Here is a 22,876-nt window from a genome sequence, read left to right as displayed (position 1 = left end):
AACCACTGACCTTAAAACTGGGCCTGCACAGGTGTCTGGTGACATCTGATGAACAACCAATCAGGGCCCGAAACCACCACCCTCAGACTATGCTAAGTGCCTCCACCTTCAAACACACATGTGACTCAGATACCTTTCCCCTACCTCCAATCTCCTTTCCCCACCCCCCAAAACCACCCTGCTTCCTCATCTCATAAATATCTCAGGCGCCTTGCCTTCAAGGAAGTGGCTATGATATTTGTTCTCCTGGGTCCTCGTTTGGCTGTCTCGTGACCTCAGCGTCTCAGCATCTGCCTCCTGTGTGAGGGGCAGACGAGCTTGGTTTTGAAACACCGTAAGTAAGAGCTACTTTACCCGGAGTCACAGAGCAGGGGTGCTTTTATAAAATACATCCTGCCGGAGGAACTACACAAGAAAGTAAAGATACACCCCGGGACACAGGCCAGAAAACCAGGCTTCTGTGCTCACTACTGAATGCAACATCTCTGGGGAAGCGGGGAGGCTGCAGCAAACCTCCCTCCTGCGCACTCGAGGCTGCCGCCCCCAAACTGAACTCCAGTGTGATTACAGAAAGAGAAAGCGGCACAGGCCGTCTGCAGTATACTCCAGCACCAGAAAGGGCGCCCTCACCCCACCACGCCAGCACCCTGATCTCAGACTTCCGCCCTCAGAACTGTGAGAAATAAATGCTTATTGTTTACAAGCCACCTAAAATACCCAACTGGTGTTTTGTGATAGCAGTCCCGAGGAACTAAGATAATCAGCAGTGATGTTTAGAGAATTTTGGACTTTGAAACGGAAAAAGAAAAAAGCTCATTTACAATTTGTAAGTCCAGACCATAACCCTCTGACCTTCGACCCTAAATCCTGACCCTGGCCATGCCTAACCCCAAGCCCAACCCTAAACCCTCACCTCATCCCTTGCTGCCCAATTACCTTGTATTTACCCATTTTCATATTAGAAAATTGTGCCAAAAAACTACCCACAGACACTTGTGTAGTCAGAGCAAGCCACTTTCTCTTTGGCTATTCCAACTTCCTGTGTTTAATTATGTGTGCTAGAATGGTACAGAATTCAGCAAAAATACAAATAATGAAAGAAAATACATGATTCGGGGGGGCGGTTAGTTTATTTTTTTTAAGATTTTTGAAAAAAAGAATATGTAGCCCAGAATTTCAATTCCACACAGGAAACAGAAGCAATGCCAAGACGGCTCAGGCGTCTTCACTACCTTTACAGGTACCCTTTGTGTACTAGCTCATGAGAATCTTTTGTTTCTAATTTCTTCCATTAATTCCCTGACAGTTCCAAACTGGCAAAAATGTCTTTAAATACACAGTTGATTTCTACATCACCTACTCAGTATTTATAAATTCATTTGTTTTGCCCATGTCTATGGCTTTACTACTTTAGGACAAAACTCACATAGGAAAATACAGACCCCTCAGAGCACAGCAGTCAGCAGCTGTCTAGAATGTGGTTTACAAATACAGAGCTTGCAGCCAGCACAGACTATACATAATTCATCTATTTGAAAACAGAAGTAGTGTCTCACACCAAACTCTGGTGTAAGGTGCTTAAGCACACGAGAATTCACTTATGATTCTCCTTTATGTTTACAAGATAAACAGCCAACCATTGCACATATATTATATCTATGTATTTTTTAAAACAAATTCTGGTCTAAAAAATCACAAACCGACAATACATAAATACAAAATGTTAGGAAAGGTTTAACATACATAGGGGAAAACATGTCTTACGCACTGTAAAGAGTTTTTACAATCTAGCATAAAGGCAAATACGGTTTTGAAAAAAAATGAAATCCATACAGGGGAAAATCAGTCGAGCCACCTAATAGCAGATTTCATAGATACCATTTACTTAATATTATCTCCCAAACGTCCACGTATTGCAGAGGCCTCTACAAGTCAGTCAGAGTAATGTCAATAAGACCCGCAAACTGAAGTGTTAGCAGATAAACAGAACGCATGCTCCTCCTCTGAAAGAGGTTTGACTTCCAGTTAAAAAGCAGGTAAACACAACTGTGAAGTAAACTTCTTCACAACAGCTTAAATTTACACATCTAGGGCAATACACACGTTTCCCCAGCTATGCACGCACACAGTGTTCTGTGATGAAATGACTCGGTTACTAAAAAATAAAAGCATAAAAGGTAAAAAACATAACTAGAACTCAGTTAAGCTGGCGAAACCAGAGACACTGAACCCCAGCAACACCCATGAAGCTAAGGGATAAACTTAATCACAAACTCTGGACGATGAATCCTCCATCAGCACTGATTCTGGGTTTACTGTTAACATTTCCTACTGGTCTTTGGGTAAAATTAAAAAGTCTGAAAAGAACCAATGTTTTGGAAGAAGCAGTATCACCGGTAAACATGCTACCACCTGCCTGACCTGATGGCTTTTTCTTCCAGACCCACGACCTGATGAAGGTAGAAAGTTAGGCCTGGAGAAGACAGTTTCCAAAGTCACTGAGAGTTAAACTGTTCTAATGAAATGGAGCTACTAAAATACATGTTTGTTCTTAAGAAAAACTACAAAACTAATGAATCTTTTTCTCCAGAATTATAAAAGATAAAATCTACCAATCAGTATTACAATGATTACAGAAAAATAGCCAACTGAATTTAAAAAAAAAAAAAGGTTCGGGCTGCCTGTACCATGGCCCCCACCCTACTTCCTGCAACCAGCATCTTCCACCTGCGCCGAGGACTAAGCAGGCAGTACACCCGCTACTACTGAAAGTAGGATCAACAGTCAGCCCTGACCCTGGGGGGAGTAACACAGCTCATCACATTCGCTTTAGTCCTCAGGGCATGCTCTGAGGCGTTACCCAGTACTGGTTCTTTTAAAGGTAACAAAACATGTCAGGAAAACACTCTTTGGAATTCTTCTGGAATTCCAGAAAGACACCTGGCACTTGGATACTTAAGCTCCTCCTCCCACATCACAATTTTTCTTTCTTAACATTACAACTGATGACTCCCATTAAGATTTAATTAACTTTCTTAGAATAAGGGAAGGCTTTTCAACGTCTCCCCCTCTAGATAACTAAAGGTTCAGTGAAACTCAGTGCCAGAAATTAAGAGGCTGATACGGTAAAATTCAAACCTGGACACAGGTGTCCCACCCAGAAGAGGTTTTACACACTTATGCTTTGTCTCACATTCTGTAAGCAACACAGGTTAACTTCAACCTCAGTTTTCACTTTTGATGCAAATATGGGCACCTCCCGTGAGAGCAGGTCAACAGCCGTCTCCATGTGAGACCGCAGCGTTTCCTGAGAGCGGAAAGGCACCCCTTCTCCAGGAGATCCTCCCCCTTCTGAGAACACGTTCTCCCTACAACTGCTTTTGTCGGTCAGACTATGTTTAAAGAAATCAGACCAATGAATGAAACTCTAAAGGACAGTCAGAAACAGACCAGAAGCAGAAACACAGAGTGTGGAGCTGCTCCTTCCCCGCTGCACCTGCTCCAGGCGGCCCTCGGGGCGGAAGGCCGCCTGTCCCCGAACCACAGACTTACTTTTCCCTGTAATAAAGCAGGTAGTATTTCAGGGGGTCTGGCAGCGGGAGGCTCAGGACCTTCTCACGCAAGAAGTTCACCGGGGGGTCTGGCTTTGTTTCTGATGGGGTTTTCACCTCTTCTTCCCGCCGGTCCTCCTCCAAGTCTTCACAGCTGGTATCGTCAGAGGGGTTGGAAACCCGACTGGCAAAGACCTCCTTGTCCAAAAAGACAATGGTTTCCATGCGGCGGCGGCGAACTCGCCTCCGTTTGAACTTGGGAGTGTTCTTCAGCCCATTTCCGGCTTTGTTCACCGTTTCCTGGTGAATGACCTTTTTAATGGTGCCCCGGATGGCAATGCGTGCCAGGTCCTGGAGACTGCGAACTGCCAGGGGTGCTGTGGTACAAAGAACGAGACCATCAACGTCCCTACACGTCTGAGAAGACCCTGCCTCACCTCCATCCACTGGCACATTAACAAATACGGTGCGAGAATACGGGTGTTCTAGGCAAATGTTAACTACTGCTCTCATCTGCATTCACACGTAGGTTCCAAAGATATTTTCAAATACACTAACCCTTAAAAGAGATGAGAAAAGGAAGCAATACTGCTTGCCTAATCAATCAGTGGTAGAATAAAAACCTGAGTCATGGTTTTTTGGTTCTCTGGCAACCAGTTTCATTACCCTATTCACTGTGATCACTGAGGCATTCTGTCTCATCCTCACACAGAGACTGCAGGACTCCAGCATTCTTTTATCTATTTTAATTTTTCATAGTACCTTAGAAATTTAGTATTTGTTCCTTTTTTATTACAACAGAGACAAAGCAGTTCCAAAACATTTTTAAGAAGAATGAAAATCTCAAACCACATAAAGGAAAAATAAAATCCGGCAATTAAATTAAAGCTCAACTGAATGGAGGCAAGACACACATGGTGACATACAGGCTTTTCTGAGGGAAAAGAGTTACAGGGATTGTGTGTTTAAATACATTAAACTGAAAATCAGCATCATTCTTTACTTCCCGGGACCTAACTTCTCCAAAAAACAACCTACCCCATAGGGAGGTTCCTAGGCTGCCCAGGTCACAGGCCCCCACCTCTGCTGCTCTGCCCGCTGCTCCACCGTCCCTGCTTTGTCCCTCCAGGACATCCGGCACTTACCCGCTCCTGAGCACCCCTCATGGCTTCCAACTCCAAGGCCACAGCCTTTCCTCCTCTCACCCCCCGTGCTGTTGTCCTGAATCGACTCCTTCACAGGCCAGGTCTCCCACCTGCCAGCTCTGGCCCCTCCAGCTCTCCCCCAAGGTGTCCCCTGGCCCAGGTGTCTCTTGCTATCTCTTCCTCATCCACCCAGCCTAGCAGTGCTCCCTTGAGAGGCCCCCTCTGCATACGCCTATTGGTCCTCGGTTTTACATCCATCCCATGGCTTCAAGTGACAGAGACTAGCCAAAGGCTCCCAGGATTCTCATCCAGGCCTGACAGGTGTCTGAGCCTCCCACAAACCAACACCCAAAACAGAGGGCAGACACCCCAGGCTCCCACATCCTTCCTCAGAAAAGCCCCACGTGCCTGCTTGAGTCCTCGCCACTGTGGAGCCCAGCATCTCAGTCTCCATCTTTATCTCCTGCCTGGAAAATTCCAACAGCCTCCTAACTGGTTCCGGCCTCGGTGTGAGAGCTGCCCCTGCCTACCTGTTCAGCACACATCCACACCCTCACGACTTCTATACGCACTGTCTCCACTCACGGTTGTTCTACTCCATTGTCTTCATCAACATGACTTTCCTGGTCTAGAAAACGCTGGCCCAGGAAGATAAAGTTACAAGTAATTGGACAGTTCACCTCAGGAACCCTAAACAGCATCACATGATGTTCAACAGGCCACAGTGGCACTGAAGCCTTGGCCCAACGCCCGCATCTTGGGGTGCTTCCACACCACCATGATTCTTACCCAGGTGTGATCAAGCCCCCACACCAAGACACATCTTCAACCAGACCCCCAAAAAGCCTCACAGATCCCCAGGTGTGCCCTCGCCTTGCGAAACTCTGCTCAGGCTCTGGAAGGTGGTGCCCGCCCCCACTACCCGCAGCCAGTGTTTGCTCAGTTATTCTGGTGGGATTTTCAGAGAGCACACTGACAAACTCATCCTCCCCTTAAAAAACATGACAGCGCTCTACATGATGAACTCAGGTCTAACCCTCCTCCCCACCTAGCTCTTCCAAAGACCCCACTCTGACCACACGGGGGCGTCCACATCAGGCACTTGGCCTCTGCTGATGTTTCTCTTTTTCTTCTCTCTTTAGGTAGTTCCTTTTCACCCCTGAAGACCAAGCACAAACGTCCTAAAATAACCCAAAATAGGCTAAAATAGATTATAATTTTTAAGTGCCTAAAAATCACTTATAAAAATTTCCATTGGGTGGAAAATGCTCTTTAATACTGAAAGGTTCCTTATGAATTTTATTTCCCGTCAAATTTTAATGAGAGTAAAAAGATCTAAAGGGTAGGAAGGCTCTTTATACTTACGTAACTGGACAAGTCTTGATTTTCCTGACTCTGAATGGCAGGGCTGGATCAATGGAGCGAAAGAAACAGCCAGAATCTTTTTGGTTTCCCAAGCAGAAGGACCAGTACGAGTTATCTTAGTCAACTATCCCAAAGACAAAAACGAGAATATTCAAAAAGTTTGACTACTGGTAGCTTACATGTAAATATAATCATTCCCATATACAATCTAAAAAAACACAGACACACTGATAATGAAATGACCTGACAATACGGGCTCTCTAATGTGATGTGACATGAATTACACATAGCTTATTGATATTCCTGCAAATATGTTTAGCCTGAATATACTCAAGCTTCTAGTACAGGAAATACATCTGATACAGAAAGAGGTTAAAGTTAACAAGAGAGGAGACAATCAGATAAGGAGAGTGGGGATTCTGATATGACAAATTTCTTGGACTCTCCAAAAATGTCAATGTTGAGGGAAACATAAGGAGACGGGGGCTATTCTAAAGCAAAAGTCATCCAAGACATACACACAACCACCTGCAATGCTTCAACCTAGACTGAACCCTGGGCTGTTGGCTCTGGTGGACGGGACTGTAAAAAGACCTTCCTGCAGTGACTGGGAACTCATGACCCCACCAGGGGGCAGCAACTATTGCAGCCAGTGCTGCTTCCTTCAAGGTGGCCTGCCACCTCAATGTGCAGGAGCTCACTCTCACTGGCGTGGGGTGCGAATATGCTTAAATGAGCTTCCCAGTGACATCACCCCATGACATGCGGACTCAGCCAGCTCACACACCGCAGTGCATGCAGGGCATCAGAGTTCTGTGAACCATAGCAAAGGGGCACCAGGAGGACCAGGTCAGACCCCACGGTCCTCCTGTGTGTTCTGTGACTGAGCCCGTCTCCAAATGGCCCAAACAGGTCACAGTCCTATTTCTGGTCAGCTCTGACACGCCAAGATTATTGCTCTCTTGTCTAAAAATATCTAAGACAGCAAATCCTCTAAAAACTAAGAATCTGTGTCCTGGATCTTAGAGCTGGAAGAACCAAGTGGCCATGTAATAGATGAATTAGATAAACATCATTAACTTACTGCATTCTTGTATACCAGCAAAATCTTTTTTTTGAAAACCTTTTCTTAAAAGGAGAATTTCTAGTTTTAATGAAATATTTGAGTATAATCAGTAAACTACACATCCCTCTGTCCTGTTCTACATAAGCTAGTGAAAACTGAACAGACGTCTTCAGTCCCCAAAGTAATCCAGATGTTGACACACATCCAATAAAAAAGTCCAGTTATTTCTGCAATACAACAAAGATTTCTAAAGTCACTTGGTAAGTAAACATGTATTTAAAACAGCATTTTGAGAAAGAGGAGCAAACGTGGGGACGTGAGCCTTGTCACACAGGACGAACTACTAAACAGCAGGCAGGACCGTCAGCAAGGCCTCTGGCCAGCAGCTCTTCCATGCTGAGAGCACTGCCCTTGAAACGACAAATGGCAAAGGTTAAAATACAGAGGATTTGATCAAGCACTTCTGGAGGAAGTCCTGGATATAGACAAAAACTAAGAAAAAGAATATCCACAGAACAATATATGCACAGGCTCTTCACAGCAGCACTGCGCCTAACAGCAAAAGGCTAGAAAGAACCCAAATGCCCATCAAAAAAATCCCATTTTATATATCAACAAAAATTTTTTAAATAAACAAAACAGGGCCAAAAAAGAATTCCTAGTTAGAATGAACATCAAATACTTAAACAATAAATGATGTATAAAACTTAAAACTACCATTTCTGGGTGGGTGGATGGAGTGTAAAAAAGGGCATGCACCTTCACTGAAGGAGGTTATCAAGAGATGTGTTTGCCTCCATCCTTTTAAATGAAAGAGACCAAAAAGAAACCAAAAAAAAAAAAAATTTTTAAAAGTTACCTACAGGTGAAGGGAGCAGGGTGGCGGGGACACACGTGGAGGAAAATTCTGAGTACCCCTTATTTAGACTTTGGACTCTAACTACTTTACACAGTTATGGTACCTAAAATGTCCATCCTTCAAAACTGAACAAAAAGCAATCAAATGGGCTGTGTCGAGCCAGTGCCATAACTTCACAGGGAAGCACCATTTCCAGTGACATTAAGTGTAATAACTGTACGTCTCCAGTGGAACATAAGGACAAACGCACCACGCCCATCAAAAAAAAATTCTGAACCAGTTTCAGATTAGAAATCAGATTTCTGATGATGACAGTGCTACACACTGCAGACAAACAGTGCATGGGGTGGGGCGGGGGATCAGGACTTGTGGCGAGAGAAAGGTAAAACTGATGTTAAGAATGAAAAGGTGAGAAAAACCCTCTGGTCCTGATTCTGAGTTGGAAGTACCAATAGGAATTTATGGTGTATTTTCTCTCCAAAACAACAAACCAAACAAAAATGCGCGCACATGTACGCAAACTTCCTAGCTATTAATACAGCATCAAAGATTACCCACAACGTGACAGATGTGGTCTCTGGACACCAATTCCTACTGAATTAAAAATGAATAGGAATCCTCAGAAATGGTCAATTCCAAGTTTGTGGTAAAAAAATTATACAAAATAAGTGTGGAACATCTTTTCTTACCAGAAAGCAACACAGCTCTCAGAGACGACGGAGGTTGTATCAGAGCCCAAAGGCCAGTTTGGGGAGGCTCCCACTGGCCAAGGTGGGGCAAGCTGAGCTTCAGTAAGAATCATACAATGATTAAAATATTAAGTATGTTTAAATCGATGAATTCCTTCTGAAACTAAAAAAAATCAAATAAAACCTCATTGGTCACTATCTTTGGCAGATGCTAGAAAACCAGTTATTAAGAAAACTGATCAACAAAGGTTATGTATGAATCAGAATTCTCCTTATAAAGTATACCTCAGGGTAACCAAGTAAGTAATGAGCGCATTTCTCTTTACGTAAGCATTCTACCTACTAAATGACGAGAAACAACAGAATCAGAATGCATTATTCTGCAGCCCTTAATGAAATACTGGAACAGGACCACAGTCACGCTGCTGGCATCAGAGAGAAATGGCAGGCGTGACGTCTCACACACGGAAATACATCATGATCCCGGTGAGGATTCCTGCATCCTTTCTCTCCCCCAAGAAAGATCACACCAGAACCTAATCAAGTCTTCAGATCCAACCACCAATTTATAGGGGATACAGAGGCCATAAAGAAGAATCTGCAAAACATCACCACAGAGGAAAGTAACCTCCAAATCAAGGCTGCAGGAAACTGAAAGACTAATGCCCTGATTTCTTCAACAAAAAGACTGCAAGAAAAAAGTAAAAAAGAAAGAAGGAAAACTTACAGATTAACAAACACTGAAGAGCTAATCAACAAAGCACAGTACATAACCCTAAACGGAGCCTCATTCAAATACCTATTCAACCCAATATTGAACACAATCAGGAAACTCTCAAGGCTCGTTGGACATTTGAAGATATTAAGAAATAACTATTAATTTTTTAGGCTGATAATGGTTTTGTGATGCCGTTTTAAAAAAAAAAGCCCTTAACCTTTCACAGGTACAAACTGAACTATTATGGATAATTTTTTTTATTAAGAACATTCACTACAGCCTTTACATCAACAGTGGAAAACCACACACCTGACGAGCAGCTGCAGGATCGGAGGATGCGCTAAGGCGACAATCCAACAGGCTGCCACGCAAGCACCAAAAACGACGAGGTGGGACGCCAAGTGACCTACAGTCATACTCACGGCCTCTGTTACTAACACACCTTGACTTCCAAACCACATGTACAATAGCCTTTTTTTAAGAGGGTATAAACTAAGAGAAAAATGCTACAAGAATCACACACTAACAGTCACTAGGGATTGTGAGCAGTTTTTCTTAATGTTCATCTCTTCTGGATTTTCCAAAATAAATGATATGATTACTTTTCAAAAAAAATGAATTAAATGCCAACATTTAAAAACTGGAGAAAATTACACCAAAATGCACAATCTTCTAATGGTTATCATTTCTGTTTTCCTTAGTTCTTTGTGACTGAGAAATTCTTCCTGACCAATTCATGTCTAATTAACTTGCTCATTTATTATAATTTGTTTTTCCCAGTGAAACACAGTATCTAAAATATACAGAAGCATGCGTGGACAAACATACTCGGACAAGATTCCCACCAAGCAAGGGATTCTAAAGATACTCACCACCATGGAATTTAAGTCGGACAAACGGTCAGAATAGGATTACTCTAACAATTTTTATACATGTACAATAATTCTAATACTAGAACAAGCAAGACCGAGTAGTTACAGAGGAGGGGGAAGAGGAGGAGGGAAGAAAGGAGGAGAGGGGAGGGAGGTGGGTCAGGGCCCATAGTGCAGGCTCTGGGAGGCCCACCTGAGTCTGTCCCGGCCCACCCAGGCGTCTTTGTGACCTGCACCTGCCTGCTTCACCTGTGAAGTGGAAGGAGTGGTTATGAGGGTCACAGGGGAGAGGTATGTCAACTCCCCAGAACAGACCCTGGCGGAGGGGTGAGTGAGCAGAAACGTGGGGTACAAAGGGTCTGACCTTCTCCTCCAGCGGCATGACGAGGATGCCCCCGACTTTGAGCAGCCCCTTCATGTAGTCCTCGTGCTCCTTCTGCACGCCGGCCCCGCAGTACACCCGGTCATACTGAGAGCGGTCCGGGGAGATCTCCAGGCAGTTGCCAGTGACAAAGGAGGGTTCGCAGAAGTCAAACCTGAGAGTGAGAACGTTTTCCACACCTCAACACACCACAGTGCAGCAAGTCTACACAGCACCTCTATGCTAAACACAGTCCATGTTCTCACTGCACGATCTCACAGCAATTTAACAAAATTTGGAGCCAGAAGCCGGAAGCCAGAATTCAGAACGGATTATACCGTTAATAAGCAGAACCCTAGAAATTCCAAACAAAATACTATGAAATTCAGTATCATAACCATGATCCAAGCTTAAATCACCCAGGTGCCAATCATCACTATCTTTTTTCTAATGAATTAAAGAAAAAACATGTGTTTGCAAACAAACACAGGCCTGTCTTCCATCAAATATTATCTTATTATCTTTCCTCTCTATTATCTTTTACTATTTTATTCAAGATCTACTAACTGGGTGAAATGAGGGAAAAATATATTTGGTTTTTCTAAAAATTTTAGTCCCTAAAGTAAGAACTTTACTGTCTTACTTTAAAAATGGCAAGATCTAGTTGTATACTACCATTTAAAGACAAACGCAACAATTCTGTTTTAGAAACAAGCAGATGATAAAATGTTGTCTCTACTGGAAACATGAAAACTGAGAAAAATAAACATTCTATTTCCTTCTCTTACTATATTGGTGAGAAATCACCTTTACGTAGGTATCATGGCTAAAAAAAAAGGTCCTCAAAAACAAAAAATATTTTTTAAATAATTAGAACAGATACATGTATCTCCCTGAGTCTCTGTCACATGAATATGAGGACCAATAAACCGGTTTCTTTCCATTTAATCCCAAGTTGAAGCTATAACTGACAAGCAGGCCCGTGGACAGATTTGACCTCACTTGTCAAAGCTCTCGCTCGTCCTGATGAAGAAGTCTAGCTTCTGCTTCGCATATTCTGTTACATCTGAGTGAAGTTCCACCCCGTGGTTCACACCAAAAGGACCTAAAAGTTTCAGGATAAGAAAACATTTAGAATTAGGGCAAGAACTCTTACTCTTCATTTTGTTATTTCATCAAATGCAATGCAATTTGCCTTAGCATGTTCACCCACAGAAATTCACACTACTGGGCCTAAGTCACCCAGCCTAATCTTTAAGCACACAGGTGAGCGTCTGCTCACCACATCGTAAACACTCTTCCCTATAACATTACCGACTCCCAGCCTCCTAAGTCTGGGCCTCTCTGTTCTCAAACTTCTAAACAATCATTTGAAAATGTAAAAAAGCAAAGTCTGAAACCAAAAGTTCAAGGCCTTGCTAATGAATTAAAGAAAAAACATGTGTTTGCAAACAAACACAGGCCTGTCTTCCATCAAAGGTATCCCCAGACACTCAAGATGTAGGCATTTCAATAATCGTCACAAAGTAGGTTTTAATCATCACCATCCAGAAAAACCCCATAACTCCAAAGTCACAATGAAACATTTTTTAATCGAAGGAAATTTATCAGTAATTGGATATAAAACTGTGAGAAAAGTCAGGAGACCACTTAGTGATGAAAATGCTCCCTCCACACACAAAAGCTTCGGGGTTCAATCGCAGTGAGAACCACTGACTCAAACAGCTGAGGTGACTCTCTATGTTGTCAGAATCCAAGCAGGCAAGACCACCTGCATGATGGGGGGCAAGGGCAGTGCCCACCCCTCTGGAGGGTGGGGTCCTCCACGCTGGGGGGCGCTGGCCACAAGAACCTCAGGCACAGAGTCTGCCCTGTACCCTGTTCCGAGGGGTGCCTGCATGGAGGTGGATGTAAAAACTCACCAAGTTCCACATTTCAGGCTTGTTAGTCTACTGCAAGTGAGTTATCCCTCAACTTTACAGAACTCTGCATGTGAAAACGATCAGGACATACAGGCCTTTATCCAGAAGACACACTGAAGTCACAGTGTAGCAAGCAACCCGAGAGCCCACCAGAAATACCAGTTAAGTGAGCACCCCTGTGCTCGCGCATGCCTGCCTCTCGACACGTGGGCTCAGTCTGGTCCTTCCTAGTGTGAGAGCCGCCACCCCAGGCCACGGCTTCCCTGGCCCCCGGACCCCTCACCTGCCCCCTCAACACCTGTCACACACCAAGCTGCTGCGAGGACTTTCTCCCATCCAACACACCCTACTTGAGAAGTCACATTTCCACTATTTACAACATCAAATTCAAACTATTCCACTTTCAGTCCCCACTGCTCTCTTGGTCACTTGCCGGAGTTGGAGAAAATTTGCCTTTATTTCCCACTCATCATATTTTCAACAGCCCCTCACCCTGTGTCAGACACATTTCTAACAGATACAGGACACAGTCCCCGTTCCCAAAGAAGCTTCACACTAAACAGAGCAGTAACACATACCCCCTAACCCGCCGCAAGAAGAGACGACTAAATGAGGAGGAAGTCCAGGGCCTCGGGGGTGGGGGGGAAGGGCAGGATGGTGGCACCAAGGACACAGCACTGAAGCCGGTCCCCACCCCACCCCTAGGCAGACCAGCTCCTGCACACACTCTGCTCCTGAATCACACGCAGTTTGGGTTCAGTGCACGCGCCACTAGCTCTAAAGCAGGGGTCATGCCCTCCCCTTGCTCATTAAAACCACAAGAAACGAGTGTCCTGAGCAAAGGAGAGGAGCCCACAGAATGAGCACACGAGTGTGACAGAAAAAGGACAAAGTTCAAGGCCAGGGAGAAGGCAGCTGGGGTCAGAAAGAACAAGGACCACTGTGTCAGAAGAAAGACTTCAGGCCTCACATTTGCAGGCACTGGGAGGCCAACAAGCTTTTCACTCTGGGGTGACCTGCAGGAAGCAGTGCGAAAGGTAAATAAACCACAGCGGGGGGGGCCCAGGACACACAGCAACAGTCCAGTGCTTGCAGCCTCCCCTATAGCTCCCAGACGTCTACCTGTGAAGGCGGACTCTCAAGTTACCTCCTTCAAATACATCAAAGCAGTATGTAGTGCCCATTTCATTTCCACTAAAAACACAGCTTTCCTTCCTTCAAATGCTCCTCCCCCAACACCTAGTGAAATTCCCAGGAAAGGAGGGGCTCAGAAAAGAGAAGCAACACCACCAAGTTGTAAGCCATCTCTTTACAACTCCCAGGGAAAGTCAAGCGCAGCATCACTGGAGGTTTGTCTTAAGTCATCTTTTCCGAAGCATTTGGTTCTTTCAACAGCATTTATAATCCGATCAGTTTGATGATCCGTTCCCCCTTCCCCAAATACCACCTATCCTTAGCTCCTCCAACTTCCCAGCTTCCATAAAGGGAATTATAATGCACGAATTCTAGAATGATGGCTCTCTTCGCGAAGCAGTCTCAATCCAAATTAAGTTCAAAAAGCATTAAGCTTAAAAAAGATACACATTTAATAATCTGAGGGTAGCAAATCTAGCCTAAAACCAAATGATCAAAATCTCAAAACTTCACCAAGTTCCAAAGTATATGAACTTAAAAACAAAAGATTTCATTCCATATCCACAAAAAGCAACTGTTACTGCTAAGATTTTCTAAAGCAGCTGTAACAGCTACAAAGAAACAAAGTCCTGATGTACCTGCCAATGATTACATACAATTTTAAGTTGTTACTTTAAATCTCCAATATTCAGAATCTTACAATGACTTGACAATAACATAAAGATATTTAAGCCAAAAACTTTGCTATTTCACACACCCTATCTGCTCCAACAACCAAAAGGATGCAAACCCCCAGCACCCAGCACCCAGGGTCCGGCCTCTGCCCCTTCCACCCGAACCACTGCAGCAGCAGCTCCAGCCCACTTCCTCCTCAGAGCTACCTTGGAAAGCACAGATCTGCTCCTATCCCTCCACTCAAGAAACATTCCACCTTGCTCAGAGGGAAAACAGACGCCTTCCCCCGCTATCACATTTTGCACAACGCTGGAATTCAGTAAATCCTGTTGTCTGATCATGTGTTTCAATATTAAAAACAGCCAGTTCCCATGTACAGTCTCACAACTTATTTGTCTGTGAAACTAGGCTAAGTGGCTTCAAATAAGAGAACTCATGAAACCCTTCCCATTCCTGGAATTCATTTAAAACTAAGCAACTTACAGGTAATAACTCTTTCAGTATTAAAACAAACAAAACAAACAAAAACTGCTTGAAAGAACTTTAGCTCCCAGGGGACTTCAAAGTTGATGATTCCCTGTTTAGAGACAGAATGAGAGGGCAGGCGGGGAGCTTGTATTCATCAAGAAATCACCGCAAGGCCCAGATCTACACAATCTCCAGGTCCTCCGCTGTCCAAAATGAGGGTGTGCGGAGTAGACGCTGGTGGTGCGGGCGGGAGGGACAGGGAACAGAAGGGGTCCCTCTGGAAAACTCAGGGCCCTCCCGCCACCACCCACCTGTGACTGAGTGGACAGCACAACGCTGGGAAGGCCAAGGGCCGGCCTCTCCTGAACCGAGACAGAACCAGACTCACCAAGGATAAGCCCCACCATAGAGCTGAGGTAGCCAGTGCCACTGCCCAAGTTCAAGAACGAGAGGCCAGGCTGCAGGTCCAGGGCCTCCATCACCTCCGAGTAGATGCACGGAGCAGAGAGATGGATGTTGCCGTGCTTCCATGCCAAGTCTTTATAGGCATTTTCCTTAAATTCCTCCAGATAGTAATCTGCGCGGTCAACAGCTCGGAAGGCCTGCTCCACCAGCTCAGTCCGGATGTACTGTGCCTCCTTCAGGTTGTCTATCAGCTCATCATTGTCCTCGCCGGCACTCACGGCACCCCCCATCCTCACACGCGCGGTGGCAGGGCTGCGGCTGGACCGGTGTACAAGGAGCCGAGCAAGTGAAAGGTCAGAGCAGAGCAACAGAATCCTAAACACATACCAACCTCAGACTCCGAACTCTGAAAATACAGATGGAATATATTTGGTCAAAACCCACCCGACTCTTCCCCACTCCCAAGGATGCCAGTTTCAAAACAGAAAAAAAAAAAAGTTAAATTTGAAATTCAACCATATCCATCCAGAAATAAGTTTGTACTTTATAATATCAACTGAATACAAGTGAACTTGAGATATCTAAAACTTAAAGACATCATTAATGAATTCAATACTTCACTTTTGCAAGTCACCATTTTAGAAAGTTCAAGTATTCAGGATCAAAATCGTCTTGAATGCTGACCCATCTTAGCAGGGATATATCCACGTATGGCAAAATCATTGAATGCAAACATGAAGAGACAGTAAGTATGTCTACAAAAATTCATGCTAATATTAACTTCTTTGACTATTTCAAGCGCTGTTGATCTTCTTCTTGGAAATAAATCTTTAAAAGCAAAAAAAATTTTTAATTCAGGTAAATAACAAACACTAAAAAGTTATTCATTGTTCATCTGAAATTCAAATTTAACTGTTGTCCTCTGTTTTATCTGGCAACTTCACATCCACATCCACATCAGTATCAAGTCAGAAAATCCATGCAGTCTTTGACTTGGACATCCTGACATACAAATTTCAGGCAAAAACAACATGCATAAAAGTCTCTTCCCCGATGGAACAGACTGTGACAAACTCCTTATTGTAACAAGTAAAACACGTGTTTCCAGGCTACAGCTTAGGAGCAGGAGAAGCCGCTACCACAACACCCAAAATCCCTCTGAAGGGCCTGCTGTCCAACTTCCCAGCTCTTTAACGATAAAAAGTGCATTTCTTACCTTCTTCCCAATTGCCTTCAAGAAGAAAAACTAACAGCATGTGTTCCCCTTTGAGCCAACTACTAACATACAAGGAACATTCATCTAATTCCCAAGGAAAATTCCCCTTCATCTGTAGAGGTTTTACTCTTCCTAAACTATAAAAATATCTTTTCCAATTTTACACTTACCCCATGTAACCTTTACTTCACATAAAATGGTAATGTTTCACAAAACATTTGATACAAATTGTTGGGGGACAAAGGAAAACACCAGACATCACATAAGCTGACTGTTTTTCTGAGTCAGGACAATGTCCGCAACACTGTACTTTCATTATTAACGTTTACACCTGTTTTCCCCCTCACAATCCTGGGAAATTCTACCAGCGGAACAAGAATCATAAAGAAATACTGAGGTTAGAGATTCCATACACACACCCCAAGCACAAAACTGGCAATTGTGGTGGGAGAGGTGTTCCCAGGAATGAAAGTAATGAGAAGGATGAATCTTCATCTTCACACAAGAAGAACACAAAATGTGTGAACGGTGGGGCTTAATGTTCTTCCACTGCATGGCTAGAACAGTTCATCCTCATCATCAAGGTTTTAAAGGTGAATATTAGACAAATCACCAGGATGGTCCAATTGTTAAGACTGTCATCCCCACTTTAAGTTGTTTCAGAGCCCTTGCTATGTTGCAGTTCATGGCCAGTTAACTTAGATGGGATAAAGTGCTAATAAGGTCGAGTCTAATCCTGGATAAGCCAACTCAGTCCTGAGGCTAAAGTCTACACCCCCAGTTTAGGACAGTAATCTCAAAATTTGGGTCACTAGTTAGAAGTGGAGTCATGTTTGGCCACTCAAGGGTCTACTGGGGAAAAGATCTGGTGACCACATATGCCGCACAGCGGCTCTGAAAGCCAGCTCTTCACAGGGTGCTCTATTGTTTTACCTCAAAACAAACCAAATGCCAGTTGGGCATGTTCCATTTTCTACTAAGTGTTGAATCCGTACTTTCAACTTTGCCTCACTTTGAAAGTGTATTCCACATGCAAAGGCTAGCTTTTTTTTTTTTCATAGCAGCACCATTTAATTTTTTTAAACATTTTCTTATTGAGTTATAGTCATTTTACAATGTCGTGTCAAATTCCAGAGTAGAGCACAATTTTTCAGTTATACATGAATATACATACATTCATTGTCACATTTTTTTCGCTGTGAGCTAGCACAAGACCTTGTATATATTTCCCTGTGCTATACAGTATAATCTTGTTTATCTATTCTGCATATGCCTGTCAGTATCTACAAATTTTGAACTCCCAGTCTGTCCCTTCCCACCCTCTTCCCCCTTGGCAACCACAAGTTTGTATTCTATGTCTATGGGTCTGTTTCTGTTTTGTATTTATGTTCTTTTTGTTCTTTTTTTTTTTTTTAAGCTTCCACATTTGAGCGATCTCATATGGTATTTTTCTTTCTCTTTCTGGCTTACTTCACTTAGAATGACATTCTAAAGGGACATCCATGTTGCTGCAAATGGCATTATGTTGTCGTTTTTATGGCTGAATAGTATTCCATTGTATAAATATACCACATCTTCTTTATCCAGTCATCTGCTGATGGACATTTAGGCTGTTTCCATGTCTTGGCTATTGTAAATAGTGCTGCTATGAACATGGGGGGCATGTGTCTTTTTGAAGTAGAGTTCCTTCTGGATACATGCCCAGGAGTGGGATTACTGTGTCATATGGTAAGTCTATTCCTAGTCTTTTGAGGAATCTCCATACGGTTTTCCACAGTGGCTGCACCAAACTGCATTCCCACCAGCAGTGTGGGAGGGTTCCCTTTTCTCCACAGCCTCTCCAGCATTTGTCATTTGTGGACTTTTGAATGATGGCCATTCTGCAAAGGCTAGCTTTTTGTAAAAATAGCTACGACCTTTTTACAGGCACCACCTCCAGTCAAGACCTCATTTTGGCTTCACATTATGAGGCAGAATGGGACTAAGAAGTTATTTTGCTCATGATCACACACCAGTGTGCAAGAAGAGGGCTGGCACTGAAACCAGGACTGTCCAGCCAAAGGTCACACCAAATACAGCCTTAAAAATTCTCAAGGGAGCAAAATTCTTTAACATAGAATATGCTGGTAATCTCTGTCCAAAATGAGACAAAATAACTATGTGGTAACCCTATGTGTTGCCACTAGTAGGGTGCACATGACCATCTGTAGATCTGATGTTATTATTAACTTTGCCTGGTAACCTAACACTCGCCCTCACAACTGACCGTCAATGTCCCGCCACCAAAAAAAAACTGACAAAGGTGCAAAGGTACCCTTGCCAAACCAAATGCGGGTCCACAACCCACTCAAGTCCACTTTTCCAAAGTAATGGCACATCATTTTTTTGGATGCTGTGCTTGATTATACTTTGCAATCCTTCACATACTTCATCACTCTGCAGTAAATGGCCACAGCCCAACAGGACAACCAGACGCTTACTGCTCCTTCCAAAAACAACTGCAAGGGCACAGTGAGGAGGAAGGAGAGCAGCAGCGGGCTCAGGACTGATGACTGAGAAGTCCGCGGCTGTGGTGAGGTTAGGACAGCACGAAGCCCTAACAACGGGGGTCAGGAGTCAGGCCCACGCTGGGTTTGTCAGACTACACGTGGAGGGCCACGTTCCCACCTGAATGTTGCTTATTAAAATCAGGGCAATGTGGACAAAGCAATTCATGTAGAAGATGAGCTGGGAACTAAAACCACACCTCCTGCCGGAGGAACAATGGAAGAAACTGAGGTATTTTTCATCTTGAAAACCAGAACTCTTACAAGGAAATGCAAAGGGATTTTTTTCAAATACTTGAAAGGCTGCCAGCGTATGCACTGTTCACTGGCCTGACAAAGCCAGACCAGTGGAACACACGTTAAAGAGAGAGAATTTCTACTGAACACACAGAAAAGCTTTCTAACAACCCAAACTGCGAAGACCAAAACGTTCTCAGGAGGATTCCCCAGGCCAAGCACAAGCCGGGGGAGGGCCCAGGCGCTGAACCCCACCACCTCCGAGGTCCCCTCTCACCCGAGTGTATGGTGCTCTTTCCCCCAGGCAGAGCCATAAGCTCTGAGTTGTTTATAGGCACCCTTCACTCTACTCCACGCCAGCAGCAGGGCTATTTACTTCAGCAGCTCCTTGAGCAAAGGGTGGCGGGGGCGGAGAGATGACCTTTTTGAGGTGCAAACATCAACTCAAGAGGCCTGTGCCCTCGCAAACAGCAACAAAACACAGGCACCAAGCCAGCAGGGGAATGTGGAAGGAGAGAAGAGAGCAGAGGGAGAAAAAAGGAGGCGGAGGGGAGGGGAAGGGAAGGGGGGAGGAGAGGGGAAGGGAAGGGGGGAGGGAGGGGAGAGGACGGGGGAGGGGGAGAGGACAGGAGAGGGGAGAGGGAATGGAGAGGAGGCGGGGTGGGGAGGGGCCGAGAGGACACACCGCCCCCGGCCGAGGACGGCAGCGACCGTGACCCTACCTCCTCGCTCGGCCAGCCCGCGAGAGCGGGACCTGGCTGCTGGCCGCGCCGGCAGCTCCTCAAGCGCCCCTCGTCCGTCCGCCGAAACGCTACGCAGCCTCGACCTCCGCCGCCGTAAATATCCGCCGTCCCACTGCGCCTGCGCGCGCTACGGCCCAACTGCGCGTGCGCCCCGGCCCAGCCTTAAAGGGGCGATGGCGCCGCGGTGGGCCCCACCCCGACGTCGCGGCCGAACCTGGGCTTGACAGGGATGCGGAGGTCGAAGGTGAGCGTTGTCTCTTCCCGCCCCACCGCGAGCCAGGACCTAGCTGCGAGCAGAGCAAGCAGGGCTCGCTCCCGTGGAAGTAACATTCCACGAGGGGGCCAACAATTGAGGAAGAAAGGAAAACAGAGGTGACGGGCAGTAACCCAGTGGCGGTGGCTGTTGTGGTTTCTGTGACACCAAAGGGCCATTCGAGCGAAGATCTGCAGGATGAGAAAGATCCAGCGGTGTCAAGAGAGGGTCCAATGGCTACAGGCCACAGAGAGCAGAAGTGGGTGGGAACCCCATGCCGTCCCCACACCTGCGAGGGGTCCACGCCGGCCCAGGCCTGCCCGCTCACCCTACTGGGCTTTAGCGGGCTGCCGCCTCCCACCCTGCGTGTGGTGCGAGAGTGGGTGAGGGTCGCAGGTGGACCTGATCTCAGAGCAGGAAGCTGTGCTCCACAGCAGCTGGCTTGGAGATGTTCTTGGCCAGGCAGGTGGCCCCTGCACAGGCTGTCTGATCAGCCCTTCCTGTGAGAGTGGTCTGGACATCAGTCCAGCGACCTTCAAGGGACCTGCCTGTGCGTTCTGGCCCACCGGCAGATCCTCAGTGTTACCTCCCCAACCACCCACAGCCGCCTTGGGGCCTACAATCTTCTGCCACCTGGTGCCACCATCCCTTTGTAGCCAGCCTGCCCAGTAAACTCTGGAATCTGCCTGTCTTCCTTCTGCTTCAGACCAAACCTCACATAGGTTTTCCACGTGAGTTTTTAGCAGCAGAACCCTTTCCTCAAACACAGTCTTATAAGGCACCCCAAGCATTGCTGCTCTGGAGGAGAAGACTTGGGTCCCTGCTGCACCCACATTCCTCCCCTGACTTGAGCTCCACCTGGGGGCGTGGTTTTCACCACTTTCCATCGTTCTGGGGAAGGCTTGCTTCTCCTTTGGTGGTCCACAGCCCTGATCAATGGCCCTTTGGTTGCCACCAACCTCATGACCTTCCCGCTGGCTCTCAGAATCCTTCCTACCTGGGTGCCTGTGGTTTCCTGTGACAGTTTCGAATTGCAGAGGCCCTGGAGCCATCCTTGACCCTCTCCCTGCTGGGAGGGGATACCCCTCATACACACCCTCCCCACCTTATCCTTCTTCCATCATCTCTACTGGGCCATGCTATAGCCTCTTCAAAGGGCTCCTGCCTCCCATCCCACCACCCCTCCCTGGGCTCTGCTGAGTGGTCTTCCTCATATATGCCTAGTATACATAATAGATAACATACCATCGGTATTCATCTCCCTAGAGTGTCATGCTAAGCACTTTACACAGGTTATTTCTGGGAAGTAAATACTAGCGTGCCCCCCGAGGAAAAGAGCAGCCCCGACAATGGGAGTTGGCCTGGCTCTCGCAACAAGGCCCTGTGGCTCTCCTGCTGGACATGGGCATCTTGCAGAGGAGCTCCACGGCGATAAAGGGAGACAAAACAGGGCCACGTCATAACTGTGTCAAAGCACAGACCAAAGCCAGGTCCCTGTGCCACCAACGTGCCCTCTCCCAGCCAACAGCAGTGAGCCCTGCTCCTTGTCAGTACAGCAGAGCTTCCCTCTGCCCTGTCCCCAGAGATACCATTCACTGAGTTAATCCTGCTTCCTGACAGTAGCCAGTCCTGTCAACGTTTCCCTGTCTGTAAAAGAGATGTCAGTGCCCCACCAAAGGCCATCAGACACACCTATAGTTGGATGAGCTGGGATTATTTCTTGTCCCAGGGAGTGAGGTGCACACCATGGGGAGCTGTGAGGTGTCTCTGGCAGGTATCGGGGAACCTTACTGAAGGCTGTGGGCTTTGGTTGGGTGACTTGTGGGCCACCCATGGTTGACAGATCTGGAAAAAGAGTCCCCAGCACAGGGACAGGCGTGCAGAGCCAGAGGCAGGAATGTATCCAGTATTCATGTGGTTGGAGCCACATTTAGGGCTCTGTTGTCATTATCATAGAGGTGTACTAAGACTTCCCTTGGTTCAAGTGGCCCTTTTTATTTTATTTTAAGGGTTGTGTGTGTGTGGTAATATATAGATAACATAAAATTTGCCATTTTAGCCATTTTTAAGTATGCAGTTCAGCAGCATCAAGTTCATGCTCCTTGTTGTACAACCATCACCAACATCTATCTCCAGACTTTGTTCATCATTCCAAACTGAAACTCTGCTAAGAATCTCTGACCAAGATGGAGTGACAGAAGTTGGACTTGCCCTCTTTGCTGAAACAACAAAGAAATAGACAAAATATGTGAAGCAACAGTTCTCAGGACACTGGACATTATGTAGCAAAGCTCAGTGACTCCTGTGAAATGCAAAACCGATAGGCTGAGCCCTGCAATTGCCACCACCACCACCACCACCACCACCCCCCCGCCCCCGCCACTCCAGGCCACAGTGCAGAGCAGGGGACCAAGCAGAGCCTGGAAGACGCCCTGACCTGAGGAGATAAAACTGAGACTGCAGAGCACAGGGCAGAGTGCTGGTGGGGAGAGGGCTACCTTAAACAGGAGCTTGGGACCTGCAGGAGACCACTCCAGTATCCTGTAGAGAACTAATCAGCACCTGTATGTGAAGAAACAACCAAAGTCCAGGGAAAGAATTGCCTGGAAGGATTAGAGGTAATGCTGCTCACAGTCACAAGGCAGGAAGTG

The 22,876-nt window shown here is 45.8% G+C and overlaps 1 protein-coding gene across 2 annotated transcripts; it reads right to left on the bottom strand.

The window, feature by feature from the left end:
* Window positions 1-1,111: 1,111 nt before the first annotated feature.
* PCMTD2 (protein-L-isoaspartate (D-aspartate) O-methyltransferase domain containing 2) lies at window positions 1,112-20,086 on the bottom strand. Of its 2 annotated transcripts, none has more exons than XM_072944628.1 (6): window positions 19,952-20,086; window positions 15,214-15,636; window positions 11,629-11,731; window positions 10,630-10,801; window positions 6,062-6,185; window positions 1,112-3,928 (listed from the first exon to the last, which is right to left on the bottom strand). In XM_072944628.1, exons 2-6 carry the CDS (start codon window positions 15,518-15,520, stop codon window positions 3,549-3,551), a joined length of 1,086 nt encoding a protein of 361 aa, XP_072800729.1. In that variant the 5' UTR covers window positions 15,521-15,636; window positions 19,952-20,086; the 3' UTR covers window positions 1,112-3,548. The 2 variants fall into 2 exon arrangements, with proteins under 2 accessions (XP_072800729.1, XP_072800730.1); XM_072944629.1 differs by having other exon boundaries at window positions 15,214-15,548; window positions 19,952-20,083.
* Between the last annotated feature and the right edge of the window lie 2,790 nt (window positions 20,087-22,876).

This window comes from Vicugna pacos, chromosome 19, assembly GCF_048564905.1.
Source record: "Vicugna pacos chromosome 19, VicPac4, whole genome shotgun sequence".
Taxonomy (NCBI): domain Eukaryota; kingdom Metazoa; phylum Chordata; class Mammalia; order Artiodactyla; family Camelidae; genus Vicugna; species Vicugna pacos.
This window is presented reverse-complemented; position numbering and strand designations above follow the sequence as displayed.